The 27,413-nt window shown below is 40.5% G+C and overlaps 1 protein-coding gene across 1 annotated transcript in view; it reads right to left on the bottom strand.

Annotated features, from left to right (window-relative positions):
• Positions 1–2,527: 2,527 nt before the first annotated feature.
• The window catches only part of LOC119742125 (autophagy-related protein 2 homolog A-like), a 92,833-nt gene continuing 67,947 nt past the window's right edge, over positions 2,528–27,413 (bottom strand). The window contains exons 21-43 of the mRNA XM_038218156.1: positions 26,644–26,776; positions 25,174–25,373; positions 23,787–23,867; positions 23,000–23,106; positions 22,289–22,381; positions 22,022–22,092; positions 21,052–21,119; positions 20,261–20,458; positions 19,390–19,525; positions 18,249–18,496; positions 16,869–17,091; positions 15,482–15,530; positions 14,647–14,764; positions 13,481–13,648; positions 12,364–12,465; positions 11,494–11,563; positions 10,548–10,860; positions 8,869–8,938; positions 7,111–7,193; positions 6,725–6,846; positions 5,696–5,850; positions 4,843–4,995; positions 2,528–4,232 (exon numbers count right to left, since the gene is read on the bottom strand). Coding sequence (XP_038074084.1) covers positions 3,999–4,232; positions 4,843–4,995; positions 5,696–5,850; positions 6,725–6,846; positions 7,111–7,193; positions 8,869–8,938; positions 10,548–10,860; positions 11,494–11,563; positions 12,364–12,465; positions 13,481–13,648; positions 14,647–14,764; positions 15,482–15,530; positions 16,869–17,091; positions 18,249–18,496; positions 19,390–19,525; positions 20,261–20,458; positions 21,052–21,119; positions 22,022–22,092; positions 22,289–22,381; positions 23,000–23,106; positions 23,787–23,867; positions 25,174–25,373; positions 26,644–26,776 — 3,195 coding nt within the window. The 3' untranslated portion in view covers positions 2,528–3,998. The remainder of the gene's footprint in view (positions 4,233–4,842; positions 4,996–5,695; positions 5,851–6,724; positions 6,847–7,110; positions 7,194–8,868; positions 8,939–10,547; positions 10,861–11,493; positions 11,564–12,363; positions 12,466–13,480; positions 13,649–14,646; positions 14,765–15,481; positions 15,531–16,868; positions 17,092–18,248; positions 18,497–19,389; positions 19,526–20,260; positions 20,459–21,051; positions 21,120–22,021; positions 22,093–22,288; positions 22,382–22,999; positions 23,107–23,786; positions 23,868–25,173; positions 25,374–26,643; positions 26,777–27,413) is intronic.

Raw genomic sequence — 27,413 nt, 5'->3', positions numbered from 1 at the left:
TGACGGTATTGCAAACAACTTTTCATTGCCGTGCAGAAACAAGAGAGGGCGCTTTTTTACCACTTTTGCGAACCTAGTGGGCGGGACACACTGCGTGCACGTATTGGTTCGCGCACGTATAGCGCGAAGTACGCACAACTTATTTTTATTTCTGAATGTATACAAAGCCATAGCATCTTTATGTGAGTGTCAGGCATCATCAGAAATGCGTTCGAATGTCTCTCCCAGTGGTCTCCCCCAACTCTCCCTTTCTTACCGTTGAGGGGGTACTTGCGCACGGAGCCCATAGTCAAGTCCTGGTTTGTTTGAGCTTAAGGAGATACATGTACAAGCCAAAAGCAGACAGAGTCCAAAACTGGACAGCTGGGTTGATATTAGGACCAGACTTGTGATCTGGGTTTGGCCCAGACTTGATCATGATCTCCAACAGACTTTCTTGTAAGGTCTTGGTGGTCTCAGACTCAAGTCTCGGCAAATTTGGGCTTGCTGAGACCACACAAATATCCAAGAGCTGAATGACATTAAAAGGAGACTACATGTACATAAACAGTCGACTCTCGTTAGTACAAACTCTGTTAATACAAATTCTGGTTATAACAAACATAATGCCTGGGTCCCAACTGTGCTTTATATAAAGTACACAATGAATGGGACCAGCATTCCACTTGATAAACATTCTGATATAACAAACATTTCAGCTTGGTCCGGCTGAGTTTGTACTAATGAGGGTCAACTGTACTTTAAATTCCAGAATCGATTGGTAATCAAATTCTGAAAAGTCAGAGTACGTATATAGCAAATCACTCTGTCTTAAGTCAAGTCACAAGCCCCATTGCATTCAATATTGGGCGTTGCCGTCACCAACATATTTTTTTACATCATTTTTTTTCTTCTAACAAGTCCACCGACAATTGAGTATACATGTACAGCGTTTATAAAAAGAAAATAGGTTGTAAAAGGGCATAACCCAGTCTTGAATTTACATCTCCTAGATTCTCCCTCTTTTAGTTTTTTGAGTCAAGGGAACTTAAAAGTCTACCCATATACTGTTTCAGCCTGGGACTTCAATCTGGACTTGATTACAACATGTGTTAATTTCAATAAATATTACTTAGTTGTCTATTCCAAATATCTACAGTTTACACAAAAATCATACTCTCATTTTTGACTAAATAATTTTCATTTGATATGGTATTAAGAAATTTAAAAATCATACAAGAATGTGTACATTAAAAAACTGACTGCCCGAATATACACGTGTGCAACTGCTTGGTGAATAAACATATTGAACTTGCATTGTTTAAATACTTTTCTTGCATAAAAGATTGAAACATGCCAGATCATTGGTTACATTACACATGTACGTTTAGGCATAAAAACAAAATTGCAAACATGGGTCTCTGATTACATGTATGCCGTTTTAGGTCAAGAAAAAAAAAATAGTTGGTCTCTGGTCAGCGCGCGCGTCGATTTTAATCATGCACATCAATCTTTCTTTTTTTTTCAAATTTTCCGCGGTAGCTACAACAGCGATCTCTATTGCTGCACCTCCTCAAAATTGTTGTACCAAGGAGCACCAAGGAATGGTGAAATTGCACCAAGGCAAATGATCGAGGGCACCAATGCAAATGATGGAGGACACCAATGTATATGAGGACACAACAAAAGCAAAATAGTACCCACCTTGTCTGTACAATCCAAGGTTAAAAAAAAAGCCGACCAAAAAAAAAAAAACAACGCGTCGCCGCATCAATTACAGAACTTTGGTCTGACCAGAGACCGCCTATTTTTTTTTTTTCGGCCTTTTGCGTAGATACAATTATTGAATGGCTCTCTGGCAATGTGTACAAAGGAGGACGGCGTTTTGGAAAAAGATCCCCTTTTTAACTGTGGGCTCATCCAATAATTTTCGTTTCAGTGTTCAAACAATGGTTGCACGTTCACCATTTAAAGAATTTCAAGCTGTACTTTTGTTCACAAAATTCTTGAAAATTAAAGATTTAAATAAATTAGGGAAAAAATTAAGTTTTGAAATAATATCCCATTCCGTTGATCGTGCTGATTGATTATGATCGACACAAAGTCGTGGTAGTTCCTTCTTTAGCAAGTACATTTTCTCGACAGAGCGTGTCCCATAAAAGTTCAGTGAATGTAATCAGAAGTATACAAGAATGGTCCGAGACTTGACTTATGAAAATTACGGACAAGTCAAATTTGACGCACAAACATATAAAACCTGCAAAAAGCATCAGTTCCTTGATAGAAATTCAAATTAGCTGTAATAGAACTCAACAATTTGAATATTCAAGACAACACAACATGTATTTTCGAAACTGGTACTTGTTTCTCAGATATTTAGGTTTTTCTTGTCTTTGGGGTTCGAGTCTGGCCCAACAGAGTTAACACTGAATCCAGAAAAGTCACCAATTTTAAGGTCAAAGTATCATCAACCCCATCCCTGGAAAACTGTCAAGTCATCACCCCCTCCCCCCTCCCCCCACCTCCCTCCTCCCCCCCCCCCCCCCCCTCCAAGATATATACAGAATAGTTTTGTCGAGATGGAAGGGGAAATTGCTTGATGTGTTGCACTGAGTTCATAAAAATCTCTCTAAATTGTTTTAGCATTTTTCAGTTAGCAATTTCATGGGCGGTAATCCATAGACACTGAGGTGACACCCATAAGGAAAACATTCAGTGCACTCTTAATCTCAATCCCTCAATTTGATCCAAAGTCCGGAGTAAAAACTGTTGTAAGCGAACACCCGCACATTTTATAATACCCAATTCTGATTAACAACAAAATTGATTTCAATTTCTGCTTGCCTTTAACTGATTAGTCAGATCCACTGTACAAAGAGCTACTAAATTATATTTACAAAGGTTTGCATTCTCTCATTTTTAACCAATATCTTTCTTTCATCAGTTCATCTTCCTATTGCACCTTCTCCAATCATATCATAAAATTGAAACTACTTTTTCAGCTTTATACATGTACAATGCTTTGGCAAAACAGTGACTTTCTTTAAAAATCAAAACAGTCTTTCATCAAATAAACTCCAGGGGAAAACTGACTAGATTCACTTAAAAACAGAAATTAAAATGAGCAAGAAAATTCAGTAAAGCAGAACTGACTGAATCTTTATGCTGGGTGTTCAAATTACTTGTTCAAAACTTGCACTAGTCAATGTCCCATGGAATCTCACCTTCTTGGCTGATTTCAATTTTAACATTCCTTTTTTTTTTAACAAGAATCTCACAAGCGTTAACAATTCGAATAAAAAGTCCATTCTTTGGCAAACAATCCAAAAGCTTCAGTTCTATATCTCTGATGTTTTGTACACAAAAACCTCTACTGATTCTCCCTTTTCAATATCAAGGTATTTCTCTGATTACAACAAACCTGTCTGCTGCCCTCTGTTGGTGAAACGCAACTGGGGAACACAGAACGACAGAATGATTCGGTAAACAAAATTATAAGCCATTTCTGAGGATGAACCATATTTGCGTGCATGCCGCACACGTTCTTGAAGACAAGGCGTGCGCATGTGGTAACCCTATTGATTGAAGGAGCCCAGCGTGTGTGCCTACTACCTGAGCGCGACTCGTGGGAGCCTGGTTCCACCTCAGAAAATGACTGTCGCGGAGCTAGTCTATGCCCACAAGGGAACTTTCAATGTAGAGGAGTAATATGAGAATAATACAAGTACTCTACAAAATTAAAATTTAAGGTTCTGTGTGTGTGATAGGTATCCGTCGGTGCCTGTCATGGCGCATATTTAAGGTGTAAATCGAGGACACACATGTAAAACATCCTTGTGTAATTGAAAACAGGAGTCAAATCGAGGACGACCTCGATTATAAAACATGTACAAAACCAATGGGAGCTGTTGCAAAAAAAGTATGAGCAAAAGATCGACGATGAGGACAATAGGAGATCCTTGATTTACACCATAAACAAACTAGCTAGCGTATGTATCTGTCTACCTTACTTATCCCCATCACTTGTTCTTCTCAGACCTCCATTTCTCAGAGTCTTCCCTGCGTGCATCCGGCTGCATCTGATTCCTCATCCCGCCCAGCACGCTGGAGGTAGCCTCTGAGGCTAATATGAGTGGTTTGATGACGGTGGGCGGGATCTGACGGAGGATGCCCCCCACCGCTCCGGACACGCCTTTGTGCTCGTGCTCCTCCTTGGCTACCTTGACGATGGCGATGGCCGCATCTTCCAAACCCTGGTGTCGATAAGAAAATGTATAGGTTTGTTGGGGATCTAGGATATTAACTAAGATATTGTGAGATGTTTCTAGCAAGTCAGGAACTGTTTGGACTGTCAGACAATATTGGTCAAGTCCATCACAAGTCAAATCACAAATCCATCACGCGCTCATCAACAAATTCATTTTTGTTTTCTATCAATGACTTTTTAACTCGTGTATGCGTCACTATTCATAAGATGGAATTTGCATTGGGGTGATGTAAATTCAATATTAGGTAATCACTGTATACTCAGTGTGTTACACAAATCCCATCTTATGAATAGTTTAATTGCGGTACCCGCTGCTACATCAGATTCGAACCAGCCAACCGATCCTGATAGCTCGGTGGTCGAGTGGTAAGACAGCTGCACTAGAAGGCAGGAGGTTGTGGGTTCGAGTCCCACCGAGTGATTTTTTAAACTTTCACTCGGGGGGTAACACACTGAGTATACAGTGTTTACACGTCAGTGAAGGGCAAAACCTAATACTGAACTTGTATATGTCATTTTAAAATTAAAACACAATTCTCTACTGTATTTTCATCAATATGCCAACAAATTTGTTCCTGGATGTGTTTCCTTCCTACCTCTCTGACCACGTTGAAGGCATTGGCCATGCCTTCCCGGAAGTCGGTGGGTTGCCTGGCCAACCTGGACTGGCCAAACGGTCCGTAGGTGATGGCCCGGCTGGAGACGCTGGGCCCAGGGGAGACCATGTCATAGGCGGTCTCAGCCGCTGCCTGGAAAGAAGATAAAGAAAGACAAAAAGTGTCGAAAAATTAAACTTTCCGCTGAAATCACTGGAAAGTTTATATCTCCTGATCTCCTGGTATTGGACAAACTCTGCAAAACTATTTGTGTCACCGTGCTCCAATATGGCTGCGAGGCCTGGGTAATCATGAAGGACATCATTTTGAAACTACTTTTGTCAAAGTTTCTTTGAAATTATACAGTAAAAAGTAATTTATTTACTTCTAACACAAAGCTGTTTCTTGTATCAACTTTGATAAAGTTGAACAATGACAGGCTCCTGGACGATCAAGATTTACAAGTAAATTATTTTCAGTCGCTACGCTGTAACTTACACCATTTATCAATGATTGCGTAAATAATGGACACTCACGCAGTGTGAAACATTCGTAACTGAATCGGATTGTAACTGAAATTCTGCGTAGCATGAAATGTTTTGCACCTTACACAATACATTGTGGCAAAATTGGAGTTATGCCAATAAAGTTTTGTGAAATTGGCTGCAGTATGCTAAGTAAGATTTGAGGCTTTGCATGGTGGAGATACTAAATAATGAAAGGTTTGCGGAAACACCATGTGTGAATAATTTCTCAACTAAGAGAATGGTTGCAGTTTGCTGTTCAACATATTCCTAGTTCTGATCCTGATCCAGTCAATAATTCACACTTTTCCCAATATACCCTCTCTTACCTGGAGTATCCTGACCATTCGATTGGTCAGCTCCACTGCGGCCATTGCAGTGGACGTCCCGAATGAGCTGGCCCCTCGTTGGAAACCTCGCATCAATCGTCCGTCCTTCCTGTACTGCTCAACGGGCAGACGAACCAGGTCCACTACGCCTTGCACTGCAAGGGAAATATAAATGTTTTACTTCCACTTGAGACTGCTTAAAATCACTTCTCCAGGCTATTTTTGAGTTTCATCCCAAGAAATAGATTTGTTTTCTATTTGCTGTTGTTCTAGCAATACAAAAGTTATCATTTTTTAATGCGACATCGACCAAAAAAAATTGGTCCATGTTTAGTTATTGAATTATTACTTTACAATTTCACATTATTCACTGCCAGACAATAATTTCGTTCTCGCTGGGTAGGCTGGTTCCCGCCCCACAATCAGTATCGATAATGTACGGACTGGGAGCCAGTCTGATTGTAAAGCAGATCTGTTTGTGCCAAAAAACAAAAACTTTTATTGAGAGGGTTGCAAACATCCAAAAAAAGGAAAAAAGGAGGGTTTTTGGTTGGGATAAAACATACCGTTGACAAGTTATGGCAGTTTAAATTTAGTCCAAAAGTAAAATACTGACAAAAGGCATTTAAACTTTCAAGTTTTGTATTCGTGAAGATGGAAAATGTCAACTGCTTTTCCTTAAAAACACTTACATTTCAAGATTTCTATACTGTTTCTTTACAACATGTGTTGTAGACATAAAGTGTACCAAAGATTACACATATTAATAAATCTGAAAAAAAAATATATATATTTTTAAGTTTTATTTTGCCAGAACATCTCACATTACAAGCCTTAAGTCAAAGAGTATTTCCATTTAGCTTGAAATTTTTTAAAACTTTTTAATGATTCTGGAGTCAGAAATCAAGTTCAAACCAGATACAATGGTAAGGTTGGGTCAACATTTGTAATGACCAAACTGAGCACCAGACTATTTTCATTGGTGTCCCGATCACTGGATGTGTGAGAATCCTATGATGAGTCACATACCGAGTTGTACCAGGGAGTGCATTGGTCCCACGCCTCCCAATAGGCTGGGTAGCTGTGTCTTCTTGATGTCCATGGCCCACTCATTGACGGCAAACAGTATCAGCTTGTCAACACCGAGAAGCCTTCGATAGTAACAAAAGAATTTTCGTGTAAGTGGGCGGCATGAGATACAAGTTTCCTTTTTTCAGTAAAGAAAATTGGAAAAGGGAAAAAAATCACATGCAATGTTTTGTAAAGCACTAAGATACATTTCTTGCTAGTATTGTATGTATTAAGCAAGCACTGGCCGACTAGTGATTTGTGGCGTAACTTATGCCTGTGTCCTTTTTTCTTGATTATTACTGAAAGACAATATGACGGTATGACAATTTTCAAAATGTTCTCACCCATGTCTGTTGTGGAGCCTCTTGAGTGTAAGTTCTGAATGATTCAGCTGTCCAAGGCCTATTAGTAGCCCCATTAGTGTTCCCTTGGTGATTGAAAACAAGACAACAACACTTATTAGAGAGGTGTTTACATTCATTCAAATGGGCACATCCTAAAGCCTTTATCAGCTTTTTGTAGCGAGGTATTCTGTGTGTGTATGCAGACGAGCTGGCCAAAGCTGACATTGTCTTTCAAAGCAAAGTGTTTCAAACTTGTAACCTCCTAAGAAAATCTGCTACTGACTTCAAGTCTTGCCTTGTATTTTATAGCCCAAGTAAAAATAATTGTTTTCAGTGCAATCCTTAAAGCTATAGTCCATCATTTGCAGCTATCTAAAAAGTGACTGACGTATTTATTGTTGAAAAACATACTTGGTTGAAAGACAGTGAGGGGACTAAACTCCCTGTGAAATTATTCTTTCTGGCATGCTGTCATTTTGAAGAAATCAACGAACGAAGGCCTTTCCAACGGTGCGTCTTAAGACCGTTGGTAATTTCCGTTAGTAGTTCGTTTTTTTTATATGGCGAAGCACGCGCAAGCGTTGACACGACGCGCGTGCGCCCTCTATAATTTGTCGGATCAGTGCGCGACATCGCGTAGCTGCATTCGGCTCAGTGCGAACGTGTCTCGGACGCTGAATTCAGGCCCAATTCAAAACACGATTCAGCAACTTTTGATTTGAAATCGAGATCCTAGAATGTTGTTTTTCTTGAAAAAGACAGCTGAAGCTGAGCTGAAATGTCATCAGCTTAGTTGTTTATCACCCTTCTTTAGATTTTGAGAACGTTTGTTGCTTCAAACGAACAAAATGCACAAATTACAAATGATGGACTATTAATCCAAAGAAAAGGTGGAGCAACAGCATCAAGTGGAGGAAAGCTATCCGACCAAGAAGACATGATCATCATGGAGTACAACCCTTGAGTTTGGGGACTGACAGACTATAAACAGACGGACGGATTGATGAATATTGCACCTTTATGTCCCACTTATCTTTTTTTTTCAGTCTTCATATTGCCATTTTTTCTAGGGTGTTTCGATGCCTCTTTGGTTTTGCTACTCAAGCAAATTTCCATATTTCTGAGCAAAACTGTGATCATGTGATGTCATATTAGGCTGAAAATTCAGTGTTGCAGCTGCTTTTCAAGGGTTTCAGAATTTTTGGGTTTTTGCCATCGTAATTTTTTGGGCTTAATAAATGAAACATTGTATCAGAACATGAAAGTAAATCTATTGACAAATTTTTTGCACAAATGTTTTTCAGTAACCAAAAACGTGGGGTCACAATTCGAACAGAAAATCCCTGAACTGAAGAGTCATCAGAGCAACAGCAGCCTCAGTCGTCAGGATTAAGGCATGGAATATTTTAAATGTTTGAAAAAGTGGACTTTACAAAAATTATAACCAAAAAGGGAAGTCTCACAGTTTCCGTACATTTCGGAGGAATGGACATTTGCCTAAAATAAGTTCCATTGTAAATTTCATGTCTTGGCCCCTTTAAGTTTTGAAGCACACAAATAACATACAATTTATGGTTTACAGTCTAGTTACGCATGAATGACCAAATTATCAGAGCTGTAGTGAACAAAATTGCCTATGTATGCATTTCCATTTTACACTGTATTGTAATATATCCATACTGTGTGTACGGACCGCCATGTGTTTGATTTCGCCATAACAAGTTTGTATCCAATACATAGACTTGACACAGTCCTTACCTGTTCCATGTCTACTCTCTTGCCCTCATAGTCCAGCTTAATTGGTACATCCGGGGAGAACACAAATGACCTGCAAGGGACGGAAGACGATGTAAGAAGTGTGATGCATGGAAGATGTCCAGAAAACAACACATTTTGCTCTTTTGTGCACAATTTATTATCAAAGTCCTTTGTCTGATTATATTGTATTGTTTGTGCATTCTTGTTACATGTAGCAGCCAAAAATTGATTTTCCTGTGTTATTTTTATCCAAGCAGAGCCCAATAAGCCATCTGCGAGTGACCTATAGCCTTTGGGATTTAAATTTGAAAAACATCTGATACACTGACTTGTTCAGAATGTAGGCACATTTTAACTTTGAATTCTCCAGACCACAGACACTGTTGCTAATCACATGATTCGGGGCAAGCTCTTGCATAGTTACGTAAGAGACGCTCAGCACCAATATATTATTCACAATGGGTGAGAATGGCACAAAGACACCAGACCATGCCGGAGCTGGGGGTTGCTAGCATAAGGCTTACCCCGAATCATGTGGCATAGTTCAATACAGTATCTTTGGTTGGGAGAATGCAAAGTTAAAACGTGCAAAGCATTGAATTAAGTCAGCGTTCCAGATTTTATTCAAATTTAACTCGCAAATGGCTTATTTCATGGCTCTGCTTACCGTTAGCGAAAATCCCTGCTTACTGTAGCAGAAATTCCCTGCTTCCGGTAAGCGTATTTCATGGGTTAGCGAGGAACTTCAGCTTCTGCGCATGCGTGCATCCCGTAACTAAGGATTCTGTGCTTACAGGGTTAGTGCAGACTTTTTCTGCTAGCGCTGTTAGCACAGAGAATGGTGATTGCAAGCGCGGAATGCTGTGGTTAGCAGAGCCATGCAATTGGGCCCAGATGTTGCGTTCGATTTCTGCCTCTGCCATCCCTATGGGATTACTGTACCCTCACAAGGCCCCCTTCAATGGAGGAACCATTGTGCATGCTATTGTACAAAAAGACTATCCCCTGACGGATTTTCTGAGCAATAGCTAGCACAACGCTTTCGCCATTGAAGGGGGCCTTCGTGATAGAATTGAGAGCGTGCTTGGGCTGGTCTAAAGAAGGCACCTAGGCTAATTTCACGGATCTGCTAAGCACAAAAATGTGCTTAGCACAACAAAGTCTGGCTTATAAAGCAGGTTACCAGCCAAAACTCCATGTGATTTTCGTGCTAAGCAAACAACAGCTGAATACCAATCACAAGCAATATACATCACATGGACATTTATTATTCACGGTTTATTTATTTCATGTAAAAGACACATGGCAGCCCGAAGGCTGAACTATGGTCATTTTACAATGGTTAAAAGCATTAAAGTTAAAACAAAATCGACAATGAACCATGATCCTAAAAGCTAAAATCAGACTGGTATATAAATGTACTTTAAAGTATATTAAGGAAGTGTGTGGGGGAGGAGGTATGGGAAGCTGACCAGGGAATGGGTTTGGCTGGGTGAGTGTTGAGAGGGATGGTACTAGGATATTGAAGTGAATAAGACATTTAGTTGGCAATCCTGTTTTTGCCAAGGAAGATTTTTCATGCTAAGCAAATTTTTGTAATTAGCATCTCCGTGAAATTGGCCCCAGATTGGACATTGGTCTTCTAAAACAGGCTACAGGGACCGTTTCCGTCTATTTACCTGAAGAAGATTGGTGTGCTTGCCCCCTTTGTGTTCCCCTCGGTCACTACCAAGCTGGGTGCATTATGGGTCTCTGGCGGTGACTCCGGCTCCAGTTCTCTTTGATCGAAGTCGTCCATCGAGTCATCCCCGTAGCCCCGCCAATCGTCCATGTCTCTCTCTCCTTCTTCCATACCGTCTGCAAGCAACTGCTCTATGGAGACTGGGGACAGGCTGCGGGGTCTGGAGGCGGGTGTGGTCGTGGGTGCGGCCGTGGGTGTGGGGCGGGGTTTGGCGGGGCTTGTTGCATAGTGATGTAGGTGTTCTTTGGTTTCTGACAGAATTCATTGAAAGGTTAAAGGAGGAAAAACGTAACGTCATACAAAAAAGAAGTAACTTTCATAATATAAAAGTTGCTGATAAAAATGCTGAACGACTGAAGTGATAGAATCTGCTAAGAATGATTAGCTTGTGGAGTGCCGTAGCCTAGTGGTCTGGAGTATTGAATTTGTGGTCTGCGGATAATTTTGCAGGTTGTGGGTTCAAGTCCAGCCTGGGGCTATAGTGGGTGTGCCCTTGAGCAAGGCGCTTTGTCACTCTTTGCTTCTCTCCACCCAGGAGTAGATGGGTACCTGTGAGGGCAGTGTTGGTGACTGTGAGAGGTTGATTACGGCCAAGAGCGCCGAAATGGCTGATTACTGGCCGTGTATGCTCCCCAGGGAGTTGAGAAGGTTTCAGGAGTGTTTGCCCATTGAACAGGGGGAATAATACTTGTAAAGCGCTTAGATACCCCGTTTAAAAGTGCTATATAAATGCCTGTAATTATTATTATTATCATTATCAATCTTCTTTTATCACTCATGACTGATTGCCGAGCTATGATATGATAGAATCATTTAATAGAATCTCTGACATGGTTATGAAGTTTGATTAACTGATTATGGTAAACAAGGGTAAGCTTGCTGACCTGGTACAGGCACCTTGCCAGCGTCTGATGACACTTTGCTGAAGAAGTCATGAAGGAAGAACAAGGAGTCCTAAAAAAACAATCAAAAATACTTTTAAGAAACAAAGAGTGGTGATCTATCTGCCCTGCAGATAATTTTTGTTCTGAATGTGCACAAACACATTATGTCTTAGCGTGAGTGTCGCATGAGCATCGCACATCGTCACCAATACATTGGAATGTCTCCCCCAGTGGTCTCCCCCAACTCTCCCTTTGTAACCGTTGAGGGGGTTCTTGTGCACAGAGTCCATAGAGCATGGGGCAAGTTCGCGCAACAACCATTAGTCAACCAATGGTTGGTTGTTGTCAAACAGTGCGCATGCGCTGTAACATTAAAAGTGCCAACGACTGTAGTCGAACCATCATCAACATATGGTGGTCACGAGTATGTTTGGATTGTTTACGTTCTTTGACCTGTTGAATGAACCGGAAGATATATCCGAGGCCCACCAGCGGGTAGTACAACTCGCTACGTTTAATCTCTTGTCAATGGTTCCCTCTGCACTGCAAGTAACGAAACGAGGCTATTGCTAACCAGCGATGCGACCAGGCTCAGTAAACTGGTTCCAAATAGTCGACTAGTTGTAGTCCAACCATTGTCGACTCGACAGAGTTCGGGCTAACTTAGTCGAACTATGGTTAACAATAGTTCTTGTGCGAACTTGCCCATGAATTTAGCATACTGTGAGTACATTACATAGTTACTGATATCAGACAAACAGTTTATAGCTTACACAAACACGCTAGTCAAATGTACCCCTCATGACTGATTGCCGTGCTATGATATGCACAAACCGACTGACCATCCATGAGTATGACCTATTACTGTACCTGGTCTATATTGAGCCTTAGCGGTTGAAGAGAGATGCGTAGGCAGCATTCCTCTGCCGCTAGGTCAGGGTCTGGACGGATATGTAACGCTTTCACCAACACCTGAAAAAAAGTTGCAAACAACTCCAAATTTAATGTCTCACTAACCTTCATAGTCTCTAAACCTTCAAAACCCTTCATATTTTGTCTCCAAGTCACTTTTCTCAAATAATAAGTGTATATGTGATGCGATCAATCTACATGAGTCGTTTGTCGGGAATTTTCATTTGGAGATACAGGCCAAAATAGGGCCACTTCATCACATCACTTCATCACATCTCTTGGTGTTCCGACTTCCATAACTTTGGAACTAAAGATGTTATCAGCATGGGGTTTTCACAGCAGTAATGCCGAGATTGTGCTCTTTTCAAATCTGTAATAAAAAAAAATGTTTTGACCAGGGTCGACAAACGACTCATTTAGCTTGATCACATCACATATGATGCAGAATGCTGGGAAGTATATTATCATCAAAGAGCTTATTTGGAGTAAAGATCGTACTGGTTCAAAACAACCCGTGAAATTACTCCGTCTGGTTTGCTACCAGGTTATTTCCAATTGACTTATCGTTGGAAATGAAGAGTTCCACGGACGAAATTGTGTTTCGTGATCAAAAAGTTGTGCGTGGTTTTTCACCGTCTTCTCAAAACTGTAATATCCACTGAGCTGAAATTTCAACAGGTTAGGTTTTGAACATACTCCTTTGGATTTTGAGTGGTATTATGACTGGAAATGAACTGAACTGGAAATGGAAATGCATGAAAAGGAAATGTGATGCGATCAAGCTAAATGAGTCGTTTATCGAACCTGGTCTTTTTTTTTTTTTACAGATTTGAAAAGAGCACAATCTCAGCATTACTGCTGTGAAAACAGCATGCTGATACCATCTTTAGTTCAAAAATTATGGAAGTGGGAACACCAAGAGATGTGATGAAGTGATGTGATGAAGTGGTCCTATTTTGGCCTGTATCTCCAAATGAAAATTCCTGACAAACGACTCATTCAGCTTGATCGCTTCGAAAATGATCCCATGTGCCTTTGACACCCCTGAGCTTTTCAGACAAAACAAACATCTCACCATGTTAGCGCGTGTTCTCCTAGGCCTACCCTCTGAGGAGTACAGGTACATGAACTTGTTGATCTGGGAGTTGGCCAGCCGATCCCGTACCTCGATGTCACTGATTAGTAGGATCTGACGGGATCGCTGCTGGGAGTCGTCAGGGTACTGGGCGTGTTGGAATCTCACCTAACAGAGTTATCAAAGAAATACGAGAATCAGCAATTATGAAATCTTGTGGTGGTGGACTGCATGCATGCTTTGCATACTTGTCAGCAGTAAAAAAAAAAAAACTGCATAAGTGTTTTTTATAGGACACTAAGGTTCTAGTGTTGTAGTCGAGTACTTTTATCTGAGTGCAAAGTACTGCCAAGTAGAAGGCTTACAATATCAAATAGTACATTAGGGAGATATTATGATTTTGTAGTACGTTATTTGACATTAAGGAGACATTGTACGTTAGGGAGATGCTATTCGAGTGCCACTCGCATTCCGAGAACTTTGACCCTTGAGAACGAGTACAGGTAACCAAGTCCAAGTACTTGGACCTTTTGTGGGTGTGTAAAGCTGAGTCTGCGTACTTGGACCTCCGAGTACAAGTATGAGTACTTTATGGAGAACTCAAGTGAAAACAATTAAAATCTCAAGTAATGAGATCCCACGCAGACACCGGTCGCACATTGTATATAAAGACGAAGTATGTAGTCTGTGAAAAGACCAACAGAAAGGAAATTGACACTCTCCACAGCCTGGTACTATTCTCAGAATGTATGGAGATTTTTTTCATTCAAAACTCAATTAGAATTGAGTAAGAGTACTTTGATGATGGAGTGCGATTTCAAATAGTCGAGTCCAAGTACTTTACTCCTCAAGTACGAGTACCGTGAAATTCATCTTGTTGCATTTAACAGGGTAACTGCCCACAGTACCAAGGCTGATACAACATAATACATTGTTGCATCTTGTTGCATTTAGCAGGGTTCTCATTTCAGCTGCATTGCATTCTCAACGGTTGCATTCAGGAGAGTTCTCATTTCGGCCGTGTTGCATTGTGTTGGAAAAAGGGCAAGGTGCCTAGAGAAACCCTGATGGGGGTTAGGGTTAATCCGTACCATACTAGTCTATATATGAATATACTTAGCAGAAGTGTAATAGGGCATCTGATACATTTATTTTTCGCATTTTACCTTGTTCAGCTGTAGTTCCATTAACGTGGAGTGGTCTCTGCCTGGTCCCCCTCTCTCATACCAGCTAAGCTGCTGATAGCTCTGTTGTTGCTTGGGCTTCCTGGATGCCGGACTACCGCTGTTGGATTGCAAAGGTCAACAGTTATAAGGCACCCTGCAGCAGAGGTGCATTCAAGTCAATCACAAGTCAATCACAAGTCAATCTTAAGTCAATCACAAGTCAATCACAAGTCAAATCACAAGTCAATCACAAGTCAATCACAAGTCAAATCACAAGTCAAGCACAAGTTAATCACGAGTCAAATCACAAGTCAATCACAAGTCAAATCACAAGTCAATCACAAGTCAAATCACAAGTCAATTACAAGTCAATCCCAAGTCAATCACAAGTCAAATCACAAGTCAAGCACAAGTTAATCATGAGTCAAATCACAAGTCGACAAGTCAAATCAACAGGTCAATCACAAGTCAAATCACAAGTCAATCACAAGTCAAATCACAAGTCAATCACAAGTCAATCACAAGTCAATCACAAGTCGAATCACAAGTCAATCAAAAGTCAAATCACAAGTCAATCACAAATCAATTCACAAGTCAACCACAGATTTTGTGAGCTGCAATTTGGCCATTGAAAATGAACAGCATTTTTTACATGTTTTTCCAGCACCAATGGCCACCAAACATTAAACAGCTCAGTAGAACGATGTCTGCTATAAATGAATAGGCCTTAAATCAGTCCATTGCATGACATTATGACAACTGACATGATCCTATGTTCCTTTAACCCAGATCTACTGTAAGCAACTCTCAATGCTGACATCTTTTATCTACAAACCTTGTTCTGTCGGGGGTACCTGGCCGCACAGGGCTTGAGCTCTGAACATCTAGGATAAAAAAGAGACACACGCAAGAAAATATTTTGATTTAAAAATCCAAGGGCAGTACAAATGAAATAGTCCAGGAATACTTCATTTTAAGTGGTCCCAAATTATAACTTTTTTGGGGGAAAGTACCTCTGTCCTCTACACTAACTGGACTGACTGCTACAAGCCAATTGCCTAATGCATCTTGAAGCAACCGATCTGCCATCATTGTACAGATAACGGTTTTATTCTTCACTTGAAACAATAATCAATGGATATTGCCCAGTCCTAACTGGTAAGAACACACCATTATTATCAACTACACTTTCAAACCTTGTGTTTATTGTTTGGCATCATGGGTGATCCAAGATGGCGGACAGCTGCTTCGATGCATGCGTTATATCAGCCAGTCCAGTTAGTTTAGCAGTCAATGGGAAGTACAAGCACCGAATTGGCGGTGCTTTAAAGCTATAGTCCATCATTTGCAGCCATCCGAAAAGTAACTGGCGTAATTATTGTTGAAAAACATACTTGGTTGAAAGATAGTAAGGGGACTAAACTCCCTGGGAAATTATTCTTTCTGGGGAGCTGTCATTTTGAAGTAATCAACGAAAGAAGGCCTTTCCAACGGTGCATCTTAAGACGCACCGTAGGAAAATTTAACCTAGTAGTTCGTTTTGTTATTCGGCGAAGCGAGCGCAAGCATTGGAACGACGCACACGTGCGCGTGGTTGCTATAATTCGTCGGATCAGTGTGCGACGTCGCATATAGCTGCAATCGGTTCAGTGAGAATGCGTCTGGGACGCAATTCAGGCCCAATTCAAAACATGATTCAGCAACTTTTGATTTGAAATTGAGATCCTAGAATGCTGTCTTTCTCGGAATATACAGCTGAAGCTGAGCTGAAACTTCATCAGGTTAGTTGTTCAGCATCCTTCATTAGATTTTGAGCACTTTTGTTGCTTCAAACGAACAAATGCACAAATTACAAATGATGGACTATATCTTTAAATAGAGCATGTCACCTGTACACTTGTGAAAAGTGGTCATGGTTGAAAAGTGGAACATCTATGAAATATTCAGAACTACAAACATCACAATCTCAAATGTGGTATCAAATTAAAGGGGACAAGACCGTTCATTTGGATGGTGTGCCTGTGAGATGGAATGTGGTCAAATGTATTATTTTAGTAAAAAACATGGTTTTTTTTCTTGGCTAAAATTATGGAGGAAAATCCACTCTAAATGCTTTGACTTTTAGGAAATAACAACACAGAGTTGACAGAAGGTCCCATTTTAAACGTAATGCGTTATAATGGAATTGCCCACATCCATTTTCCTTTCAACGATCCACTTACCAGGCACAGACAGTTTCTGCTGTGAAGCCGGCCCAAAGTCATTGCCCCCATAGATGTGCCACACTACGGTCATCTCCTGCAGCGTGTACTTGCCGACCGGTGTCGGGAAGTGAACCGGTGCGTTCAGCTGGTCCCCTCGGCCCAACGGGCGCGTAAAGTGGTCCTCTTTGATGGAAACGGGGTTGTCGTCAAAGCACTTGACCTCGGGTTCGCCTTGATGACGCTTTGAGATAGAGAGTATAAAGTAAAGTAGGTCAAAATTAAGCCCATATGCCAGGCCCATTGGGCCAGCGTTTATCTCTGGTTTACTTGACAGGAAACGACAGAGAATATTTCGATTCCCCCTGGACAGGATGCCGGTCCATCGCAGGTTACTCCCCAGCCAATGCCGGTACCCATTTATACTCCTGGGTGGAGAGAGGTAAGTGGGGTGAAGTGGCTTGCCCAAAGACACAACATACGGTCAGCAACTGGATTTGAACCCCTGACCCTCTGATCATGAGTCACAAACCCTAACCACTAGGCCTCACTCCCCTAGAAAGAGAGGCATTGATAACAATATTTGAGTTGGATGTCTAAAACTTTCTACGGTTGTTTTACGATGTAGATCCTGTGTTAGTAACAAGTTGATAGTGTCATTTCTAAATTAAACTATTTAGAAATGAAAACAAAAAGTCTCCATGAGGTTTGTGCTCATCTCACAGCTTTAAAAAAAAACCGAAACAGATCAGGTCATCTAAACTATTGCCTGGCAGTCAACTTTAAGAACTGGACTAGAAATTTGAAACATCAAACCTCTTTCAGAAGTCTTTAAAAAAAAATCAGAGTGAAAAAAACCCCAAAAAGTTAAAGCTACTACTGCTCAGAAATAGATAGGATAAAGCTTTATCTGAATGTGACCCAGGCAGTTGACAATGCTTGAACCCTAACCACCTCCAATGATTTACTAGGAACCTTCCTCACTCTTGCAAAATCCAACGCCATATGGTAAACTCTACACCCAAACTGTTGGCCTCTGATTATGGTGGTATGCCTGACCCCATGTAAAACATAATCAGTTTACTATTGCAGTCCTCACTCCAACAGATCCCAACAAACCATGCAGTTGGATTTTGAAGGGTTGGGTAGTTAGGGCTAAGACTTAAGATTGTAATTCTTGACTTCTGTATTTGCTAGAAACTCAGACAAATCTGATGCAAACATTTCCTTTTGGGGCTTCAACACAACCTCCCCCCTCCCCCCCCCCAAAAAAAAAAAAACACACACAATGCAAATATTGCGTTTAAAAAAAAATTTGCTAAAGAAAAGCAAAAAAACCCACAATAAACAACACAAAACCACCAAAAAACTAAAACCCCAAAACAAAAAAATTCAGCTTACCAGTACACCCATGCCGGGGTCGTCTAGCACACAAAACTCCTCATCGTTAAAGAACCCTTCGACTTCATCCTCCGCAGTCATCTCAAAGTGTCCTGAGATGGGCTCTGAGAGGCCGTTCATGGAGTTGCCGTGGTGATGCTGCAAGCTCGCATCCTCGGTAATATCTTCATCATCTGCCTGGTCCTCATTAGGAAAGAGGAAGAGGTCCCCGTCTCTTCTCAGAGTGCAGGCAATGTTGATGGGCGTGCCTGGAGGTATGAGAACATTTTAGTCCAACATCAACTTTTTCAAAGGCAAAAACAGGGTTGGGGTCAAGTCCTCACATGTCATAAAGTCAATCATAATCCAGTCGTAAGTAAAGTGATAAGGTATTAAAAGGTACGTAGGAACATTAACTCGAGTAACATCTGGTGCCCTGACTTGCTCTTTGAATGCTTGGCACATTTTAACTTTGAATTCTCCAGACCAAAGAGATTGTTACTATATCACGCGATTCGGGGCAAACCTTATGCTAGTAACCCCCAGCTCCGGCATGGTCTGGTGTCTTTGTGCCATTCTCACCCATTGTGAACAATGTATTGATGCTGAGCGTCTCTTACGTAACTATGCAAGAGCTTGTCCCCAATCATGTGATTAGCAACAGTGTCTTTGGTTTGGAGAATTCAAAGTTAAAACGTGCCAAGCATTCTGAGCAAGTCAGTGTACCAGATGTTATTCAGATTTAATACGCAACGGGTATAGGTCACTCGCAAATGGCTTATTACCAGAAATGACAAGTGGCAATATCTGCACTAGTAAGCAGGAGGTCGTGGGTTCGAGTCCCACTCAAGAACTTTTTGAATATGTTCTCACAATCACTCAGGTCAACACTGAGTATACAGTGTTTATATAATACTTCGGTGAAGGGCAAACCCAATATTGAATTCACATCAACCCGATGCAAATTCCATCTAATAATGAATAGGCAGCTTTGAATCGGAAGTGCTAACAATAGAGTCCACTTACAAGATCCAACATTTACGCATAGCTTTTCTCTGTTTTTTTTTTTAGCAATTTTGTTTCTTCAAGTGAGAAAAATGCAGTAACAATCCCATAACAAAGGCAGTCCCTTGTCAGTGCTCAACTCCTTTTATGTACATACCTTCCTCCGCTGGGGGTGACATGCCTGACCTCACGTCCCTCATGGCCTCATCCATCAACTGCTGCATCTGATCAAGGTGATTGCCGCAGCCAATCGGACTGTCCGATATAGGCTGGCCGTTCATTTCAAATTGTTCCTGCCATGCAAAAGGTTGTTTGATTGGTTAAATCTTAAATAAAAAATTTAGACTCTCTGCTATTTAATAAACTCTCTGCTTTGAATTGGAAAGACGAATTCAAAGTCTGTCCGAACTTGAATGTTGATTTCTGACAGATTACAAAAAGCGGTCAAGCTATAGATTATGATGCCCGTTTCATCTGTTCGCTCTGTGAATACATTTTTGGTCTTGGATATTTTCAATAAAGAGTCGTTTAGTGTCCAAAAACATTCATCCAGAGCTAAGGCTTTGACTATTATCAGCATTTGCCTTTGTAGCTGTAATGGTAGATCTAGACAGTAGCCCAAGACAACAGATTTGCAGGCAGAATCACCTAACGCAATGGCAACAATTACTCTCTTATTTCCAAAGAGTGAAAAATCACTCCATTCGAGTAAAAATTCCCTCCCACTGACTGAAACCAGGGACCAGACATTTTAGAGTGAAATTCACTCAATCAAATAGACCAAATTTTCACTCGAGTTTCGACTGAAGTGATTCTTTTTTTCAGTTAGTGTGACTTTAAAAATACTAAAAATTCCTCTTTGTCACAAAATAAGAATGTTACTAGCAATTTTTAGGGCAAAATCTGGTGTCAATCACAGTGTAAATCTATGTTTTTATGGCAGTACAAATAGTCCTAAATGTCTACAAACGTACAATACATCATAAATTTGGGCCCAACCTTACCTGGCCTGACCTGACCTGACCTACCTCATCATCCCTATCTATTTGTTGCTGTGGTTGCTGTTGGTAGTCGCTCCACTGCTGTGACGATGTCGGCCGTGGTGGGGACTGGTGGTCACCGTCATTGGCAAGATACAGGATTAGTCTGGCTAACGCCGTGCAGGAGTCTGCGCAGGTACGCAGGTGCACCATATTGTTGGACACCTTCAGGTCAATCTTGGGATTCTGAGGATTTTTTTTTAAAAAAGTGCGAGATGTTTTGGCAAAAAGAGATGGAACTCGGCATAGACCGCAGTGGAAAAAAATGCAATAAACCAAATGGGGTAATTTTTTTTTATTTCCAGATTAATTTTCAGATATTTGTAATCTTTGATATGTCTTCTATACACATATTTTAACTTAAAACAGCCATAGCTTGTCAAGGGAATATCCAATTGAAGTGCAACAAACAGTATTGTAAGGAGAATATTATTCTGTTTCCTAATACCCGCAAACCCTCATTTTGACCTCTGCCCAGTTCTGTCTCATTTTGCCAGAACGCCTCACAAGTGAGTAAAGAAGTGTTGTGGTACAATCATGAGTATGATTTTGTGTGGTTCAGGGGAAAACAAGATAACCCACACGTCCCTGTACTGCCCAAAACTGCCCAAGCACTCAATGGATTTATAGAGTCTTCAAGGAATAAATACAATGAAATACAACGTAGTATAGGTGATGATGGGTTAACTTAATGTTTACGAACAATTTCTGTGGATCCCGCGATGTTCGTTATAGCGGCGTTCCACTGTATCTGCTTCCTATTTTTTTTATTAATTTACCTTATCCTTATCTGTGCTCATCCTGAGTGAAATTTCCAACATGCCCAGATCTAAGACACACACATAATCTGTAAAAAAGAAGAAAAAAAGAACATTAACAATGGAACTTTAATGTCCCATTTATCTTTATTTTCAATCTTCATATTTCCATATTGAAGGGTGTTCTGATGCCTCTTTGGTTTTGCTGCTCGAGCGAATTTCCATATTCATGAGCAAAACTATGATGTCATTTTAGGCAGAAACTTCAGTGTTACAGCTGCTCCAGCATCAAAACTTGCCGGAATTTTAGGGGATTTCCATAATAATTGTTTTGGCTTTGGTAATGCATCGTTGTATCGGTACATGAAATTAAGTCTATGAACAAATGTTGTGCACAAATGTTTTTAGTAACCAAAAATGTTGGGTTTACAATTTAACCCTTTTTCGCAACCCGAGCTGTTATGACTTTTTAGCCTCGAGCTTTGCGCATCTTTTGATACCAAAAACATAAAAATCAGACCACGGGTTGCTGCATAGCGAAAAATTTTCCACCGCTACGCGCCGTGAAAACAGAATTTTCCCATATACGTCATGTACACAGAGCAGAATTGCCATTCGTACATATGAATAATTAATTAAAACCTATTAACCTATAGTCATGAAATTTCTTGGGTATGTTTAGGAAGAGTTGCTCTATGCATGTACTGAGTTTAAAAAAAACCTGACAGAAGAAACTATATCATACTGTTTGTACCTTTTGCCAACCCTTTTGAAAGGAGGACCAAATTAGGTTCCCGGCACATGACAGCCAACACACCAAAGTGCCATTAGTGAACAGTTATATGCATTTTCAACACTTGAGGGTATGTGTCAAGAACCAATATTGAGATTGAAGCTCGGTAAATCTTTATCAGTAAAACTTGACGTTGACAGTAGTATTCGTAGAGTAGTTAACTAAGGGACAGTACAGTGAGCACTGATCGGCACTTACTACTTCTGATATCAACGGATCTCTCTTTGCACTGGTCTGATAGGAAGACTGCTGCATCATCCACAAGGAACCTAAGGAACAGGAAGATGAACGAGAACAAACAAAGAAATACTTCAAAGACATCAAGCCCAATACAAGTAGATAAGAGCAGAGATATTCCTTCCTAAATCCTGAAAATCATCCTAAAAATCCTCGTGAGTTTTAAGGAAAATGGGACAGTTGGGGTTTGGGAAGATGGAAGCAGTCGGGGAAAACATCTCCTCTTACCTCAATAATGATTCTTTGGCCTCGTAGACTAAGTTGCTGGATATACTAAGTGTCTCGGCCATTAAGTAGGTTCTCAACGGGAGGTGAAGCGGTCTGTGGAATGATATAAACCAACAAGTCAACAATTGTATTTTTGTAAAAATGTGTATTTGTAAAGATGAGATTGATGCCAACATTTGTGGCCTGCTCATCGAGCACACAACAAATTCTTAAGACCATCTCAGCACCCTTTTGGAGTATACAGCTGGATGCCATTTCTGCACAAATGGCTAATTTACACATAACCATCTCTGCCTCGACAGGTGCCCATTTACCCCTAGATGGAGAGAAACAATTAGTGACCATGTGTTTTTATTGCCATGTGGACACATGCACTGCAATCAGTAAGCTTCATTAAAACCAACAATCTGCAGAAGTTATTACTCATTTGGGACTGCTGACATGTAACTATTCACTAATGTACTATTCACTACGTACATTTCCCAGTTTAGTGAGCATCAAAGTTTGTTAAATCCCTCACGCAGGCAACATACTGAAAAGTGTCCGGTTTGCTTAATTTGTTAATTACATGTACTCCAACCTTTGTCAGTCAAACGATTTCTTAATTCCGAAAATGTGCTACAAACTGTAGTACGGTCCCGGAACCGTGAGTGGAAAATGCTAACTGATGTCGAGGGGTTTAATTTATAACAAGTTAAATAAACACCTTACCTGTAATCGATCCCACAGCCCCAGAAGTGAGCATGGAACTCAGTGACAACTGACGGCATGGCATAGCCCAAGACTTCCTCATCGACAACATCAAAGAAATCACTAAGCTGAAGCAAAAAAATGCAAGGGAACAATGTATTCTCAACGTTTTGTTGAAACCTTATATGACTGATCATTATGCCTCTCCCTTCCTACGTTCTACCTATGGGACTTGCAACTGGGTCATAAAAATTTTTTGTTTATTCGCTGGAATAGTCATAACGTCACTCAGAGGTAAATTCGGTGCAACCATACAAGCACGTTCACACCGTCGATCGTGGACGTCCTATTGTCCCTCTTTTGTTTGTACCTCAACTTTTTAGGAAGACTCCCATAGGTTTTGTACACGACCCCAATCGCGGACGTATGCTGGGAATCGTGGATGATATTGTTCTCTGGAATTTTTCGTCCACGGTTTGAATAGATGAACACGCCCATGCTTACTGGTTCACGTGTAATGCAATGGCCCAGTGAACACCGTGGTTTTGCTGTGGCTGTTGTGAATCCGTTTCATAATTGGCTTGATTCCCCTCTTTGAAGAAAAAATAAGCACAACTGTGGTTGTAGCTGGTGTGGTGACAATCTGCTGAAAGGCAGTGAACCATTTTCAGGTACTGATTTGTGAAAATGTTCTAAAAAAGTAGATGTAAAATTCCTTTCTGTTATCGTGTGTATGGAAAGTCTTTGCATTGGTTCAACAATGAAGTTTAAATTACATGTACTTGTGTCTGTGCCTTTAAACACTTACCTGGACTAACCAGCTATGTTCTGGTTTGGTCATGTAATGACGCAATGTTGCTCCTCTGATGCCGACGGCACATTCCATGTTCTGCAATGATCAGATAATTATAACTGCGCTAAAATATCCATAGAAAAAACACAATATTGTCTTAAATATTGAGCAAAGTTTAAGATGTATTTCTCGTGCTATTTTCCAGTTTCATCCTGAATAATTGAGTTATTCCTAAATACAACTTGTAATTATTGGCTGCCAGACAATAATTCCTGCTCTCGCGGAGAAGGCTGGTTCCCACCCCACAATCAATATTGATAATGTACGGACCGGGAGCCAGTCTGCTCACAAAGTGGATCTCTTTGTGCCCAAAACAAAAAACTTTTAAGGCAGAAGTTTGCAGACGTCTGAAAAAGGTAAAGAGGATTTTTCTTTGGTTGGAATAAAACATACAAGTTAAAAATTCATTCATAGAGAAAATCAAATTGGTTGATGAGCACGGGGAACTCAAGTTTAAATAATGAGTTTTCTCCTTCACTGGAAAAAAATCACAAGCCGGCAGGTTGGAATTGAGCAGAGCGATAGGTACTGCTGAACAACAAAGTCTATCTGTCCAAGACCCTCTGGTAATAATTTGAACATGCAATAAAATGGAAATTGTCAATCATTATTTCCATATATGTCCTCATCTGGTACAATGTTGGTGTAAGTGTAGCGAAGAAATAAAACTGGGATAACCCTAAGAATATTGACGTTTCTTATGGAAGCCAGATGGGGAAAAGTGATTACGTCCTAATATAGTGAAGCAGTGCATAATTTACCCCATGCGTAGGATTTACGCAACAAATATGGCATAGCTGCGCAACATTTTAAAGAATCTAAACATCTTGGACGAGGATAACAACAGCATTTTATTTTGTTCGGTTAGTCGCTGAAAAAGTTGCTGAATCACCTCCGCTCGCCATTTTGAAAAATGTTTTTGGCCGACTTTCTTCGGAATCATGTGGCGAATCTAAAACTTCTGTCACAGGTGAAATAGTAATTCATTTACCTGAAACAAAAAGCTGTGAGTGTCTTGTACCAACCTTGATTAGTTTTGCAATGACAGGCTCCACGACGATCACAATTTGCCAGTGAAATAGTTCATTTCAGTTGCTATGCCACTGCACAAGTTATGCCATAATTTGTTGTGCAGGTCACTGACTTCAACATTATGAAATTTTCGTAAAATGTGTCATAACTAAAATTTTGTGCAGTGTGAAATGTTGCACAACTTACGCATTAAATTGTAGAGCAAGTCGAGTTACACCATTGTGTAAAGTTACAATGTGTGAAGTCACTAGTTCCCTATCTTTAGTTTTATCCAACGGTCATCCTCAAAGAATTGTCGCCCACAACTCACTTTGATATTGGTCTCTGGGTTGAAGAACATCTTCATGGCCAGCGCCACCATGTGGTGGCTGTCAGCCCCGGTACCGACACCCCCGCTGAGTTTACTAGGGACCCCGCTATCGGACAGGTATATGCAGCACTTGAGGTGGTCTGGCGGGGCCCATGTGGCGTGGGGGAGGGGGCCCTTCGGTATGGGTGCTTCTACTTGGCCTGCGGAGAGAAACGAGAGATGAAAAAGCTGGACTTGAATATGCTGGTCTGCAGTCTAATTGTGTTCTACGGCAAAGGCTAACAAGATCATCCAAATTTAGTATATGAAGAGTTTGTTTTCAAAATGTAATAAACGCCACTTTGTAACCGTTTAGAATCCCACACTTTCCTGATTACCAAAGGTCAGTGTTGACAGCTGTTAAATATAGTTCTACACGGTTTAAGAATGAAAAGCAACACAAAATGTAGCTTAGAAACAGCTGTTATGTTCTATAAGTTTTCATAACCGTACAACTTTTTCACTTTTTAAAATGGATATTTTGTATTTTGGAAATAAAACCTTGTATGATGTGGTCCATGGCAATTTGTGCGCAATGTGTTCGCCAAAGGGAGGTTGCAAAGTGCCCATGATGGTGTAGGGAACCATGGGCAATATCATAAAAGAAAACAATTGTATTTACTATGGTGTTTTTGAGTGATGACAATTGTGGGCCTACTCAAAGCAAGGATAGGTTTAAATTGATCAGTAATTTTGGAAATGGCAGGATGTGTTCACTTTGACGGCCCCACACATTTATTTTTTTAAACTAAATAGCTGAACTCAGAACCTGGTATCTGGCAAAACATTGATTATATAATTAAACACCAGGGGATGTGGACATCCACAGCAAAACACCAGAAATCAGATGAATTGACGGACATACAGATTGCCAGATATAAAATCAGCCACATTACAAAGCTTTTAACGACCAACATGAAAAGATGCTAACCAACTTGGTTCTACACACAGACAGACAGTGAATCACACTGGCTTTAATCACAACAATTACACAATCAAGACAATCACTACAACATTTTCTTTTAAAGAAATTGAGTGGTGGCGGAACAGAAGGCATAATAGACGTAACACATGCAAATTGACCATCCTGGACCCACTTCAAAATGTATCTTATCATTTTGGAGGATTTCCCAGGATTAAGGAAGGTATCTCCCCAACTACCGTCACATAGAATGGAGCTTGATATTTTCCGAACATTAGAACAAAGAAAAAAACATTGTCCAGTGCAGCAATTGGAAGAGTTAGGTAGGTGCGAGTCAAAACTGCTCATTGAGTAACGTTGAACTTTAAGCTGCGATGAATAATTTTAGATAATAGATGAAACATCATCCCATTTTAATAATTTGTTTGGCCGAAATACCAAATATGTTTAAGTCCGCTAAAATTGTCTGGCCACTTGGTACATGTATCTGGCCAGTGGATTATACTCACCGTTGTGGTATAAGGCAATCCTGTTGGCCTGTAGGCACAGGTAACTCATGTTGGCATTCCCCTTGTAGTCTGTCACCGTGAACAGGGAGCCGTCTTCTATCTCCAGCATAGTCTCTCCGTGCAAGGAACTTTCCTGTGGTAACAAGTAAGAATCCAAGTTTGGTTCGTTTCGCTCTAACATCACAATAGAAATATGATAAGGATTTAGAGAAATACCTTTTTTTTTTAATTAAGGGTTGGCTAGAAACCGATGATGCTTGTCAGTCTCACCCCCCATGTAATGTCCACCAGTGCTTTTTTTAACGTCAATATGGAAAAGTTGCAAATGTAAGCTGGAGGTTAAGGTTCGAGTTCCACTAAAGTCTTCAAAGGTCTCTCTGATAAGCTTGAGAGAGGCCTTACAGGGGATGGAGTTGAGTCCATCACAAGTCCCTGCAAGTCTATCACAAGTCCTCCAGTCCCAATTCAACTCACAAGCTATTCATATGAGCTTTGACAAAGGAATTTCTTTGTTAGTGTTCATCCATTGTGTCCTGTGACTGGACTTGAGACTGGACTTGTGATTTACTTGTGACTGGACTTGTGACTGGTCTTGTGATTTACTTGAGACTGGACTTGTGATTTACTTGTGACTGGACTCGTGACTGGTCTTGTGATTTACTTGAGACTGGACGCGTGATTTACTTGTGACTGGACTTGTGAATGGTCTTGTGATTTACTTGTAAATGGGCTTGTGATTTACTTGTTACTGGACTTTTGATTTACTTGTG

Source organism: Patiria miniata, unplaced genomic scaffold (genome assembly GCF_015706575.1).
Source record: "Patiria miniata isolate m_02_andy unplaced genomic scaffold, ASM1570657v1 HiC_scaffold_5, whole genome shotgun sequence".
Classification (NCBI taxonomy): Eukaryota; Metazoa; Echinodermata; class Asteroidea; order Valvatida; family Asterinidae; genus Patiria; species Patiria miniata.
The sequence above is the reverse complement of the archived record's forward strand: the minus strand, read 5'-3'. Positions and strand labels throughout refer to the sequence as shown.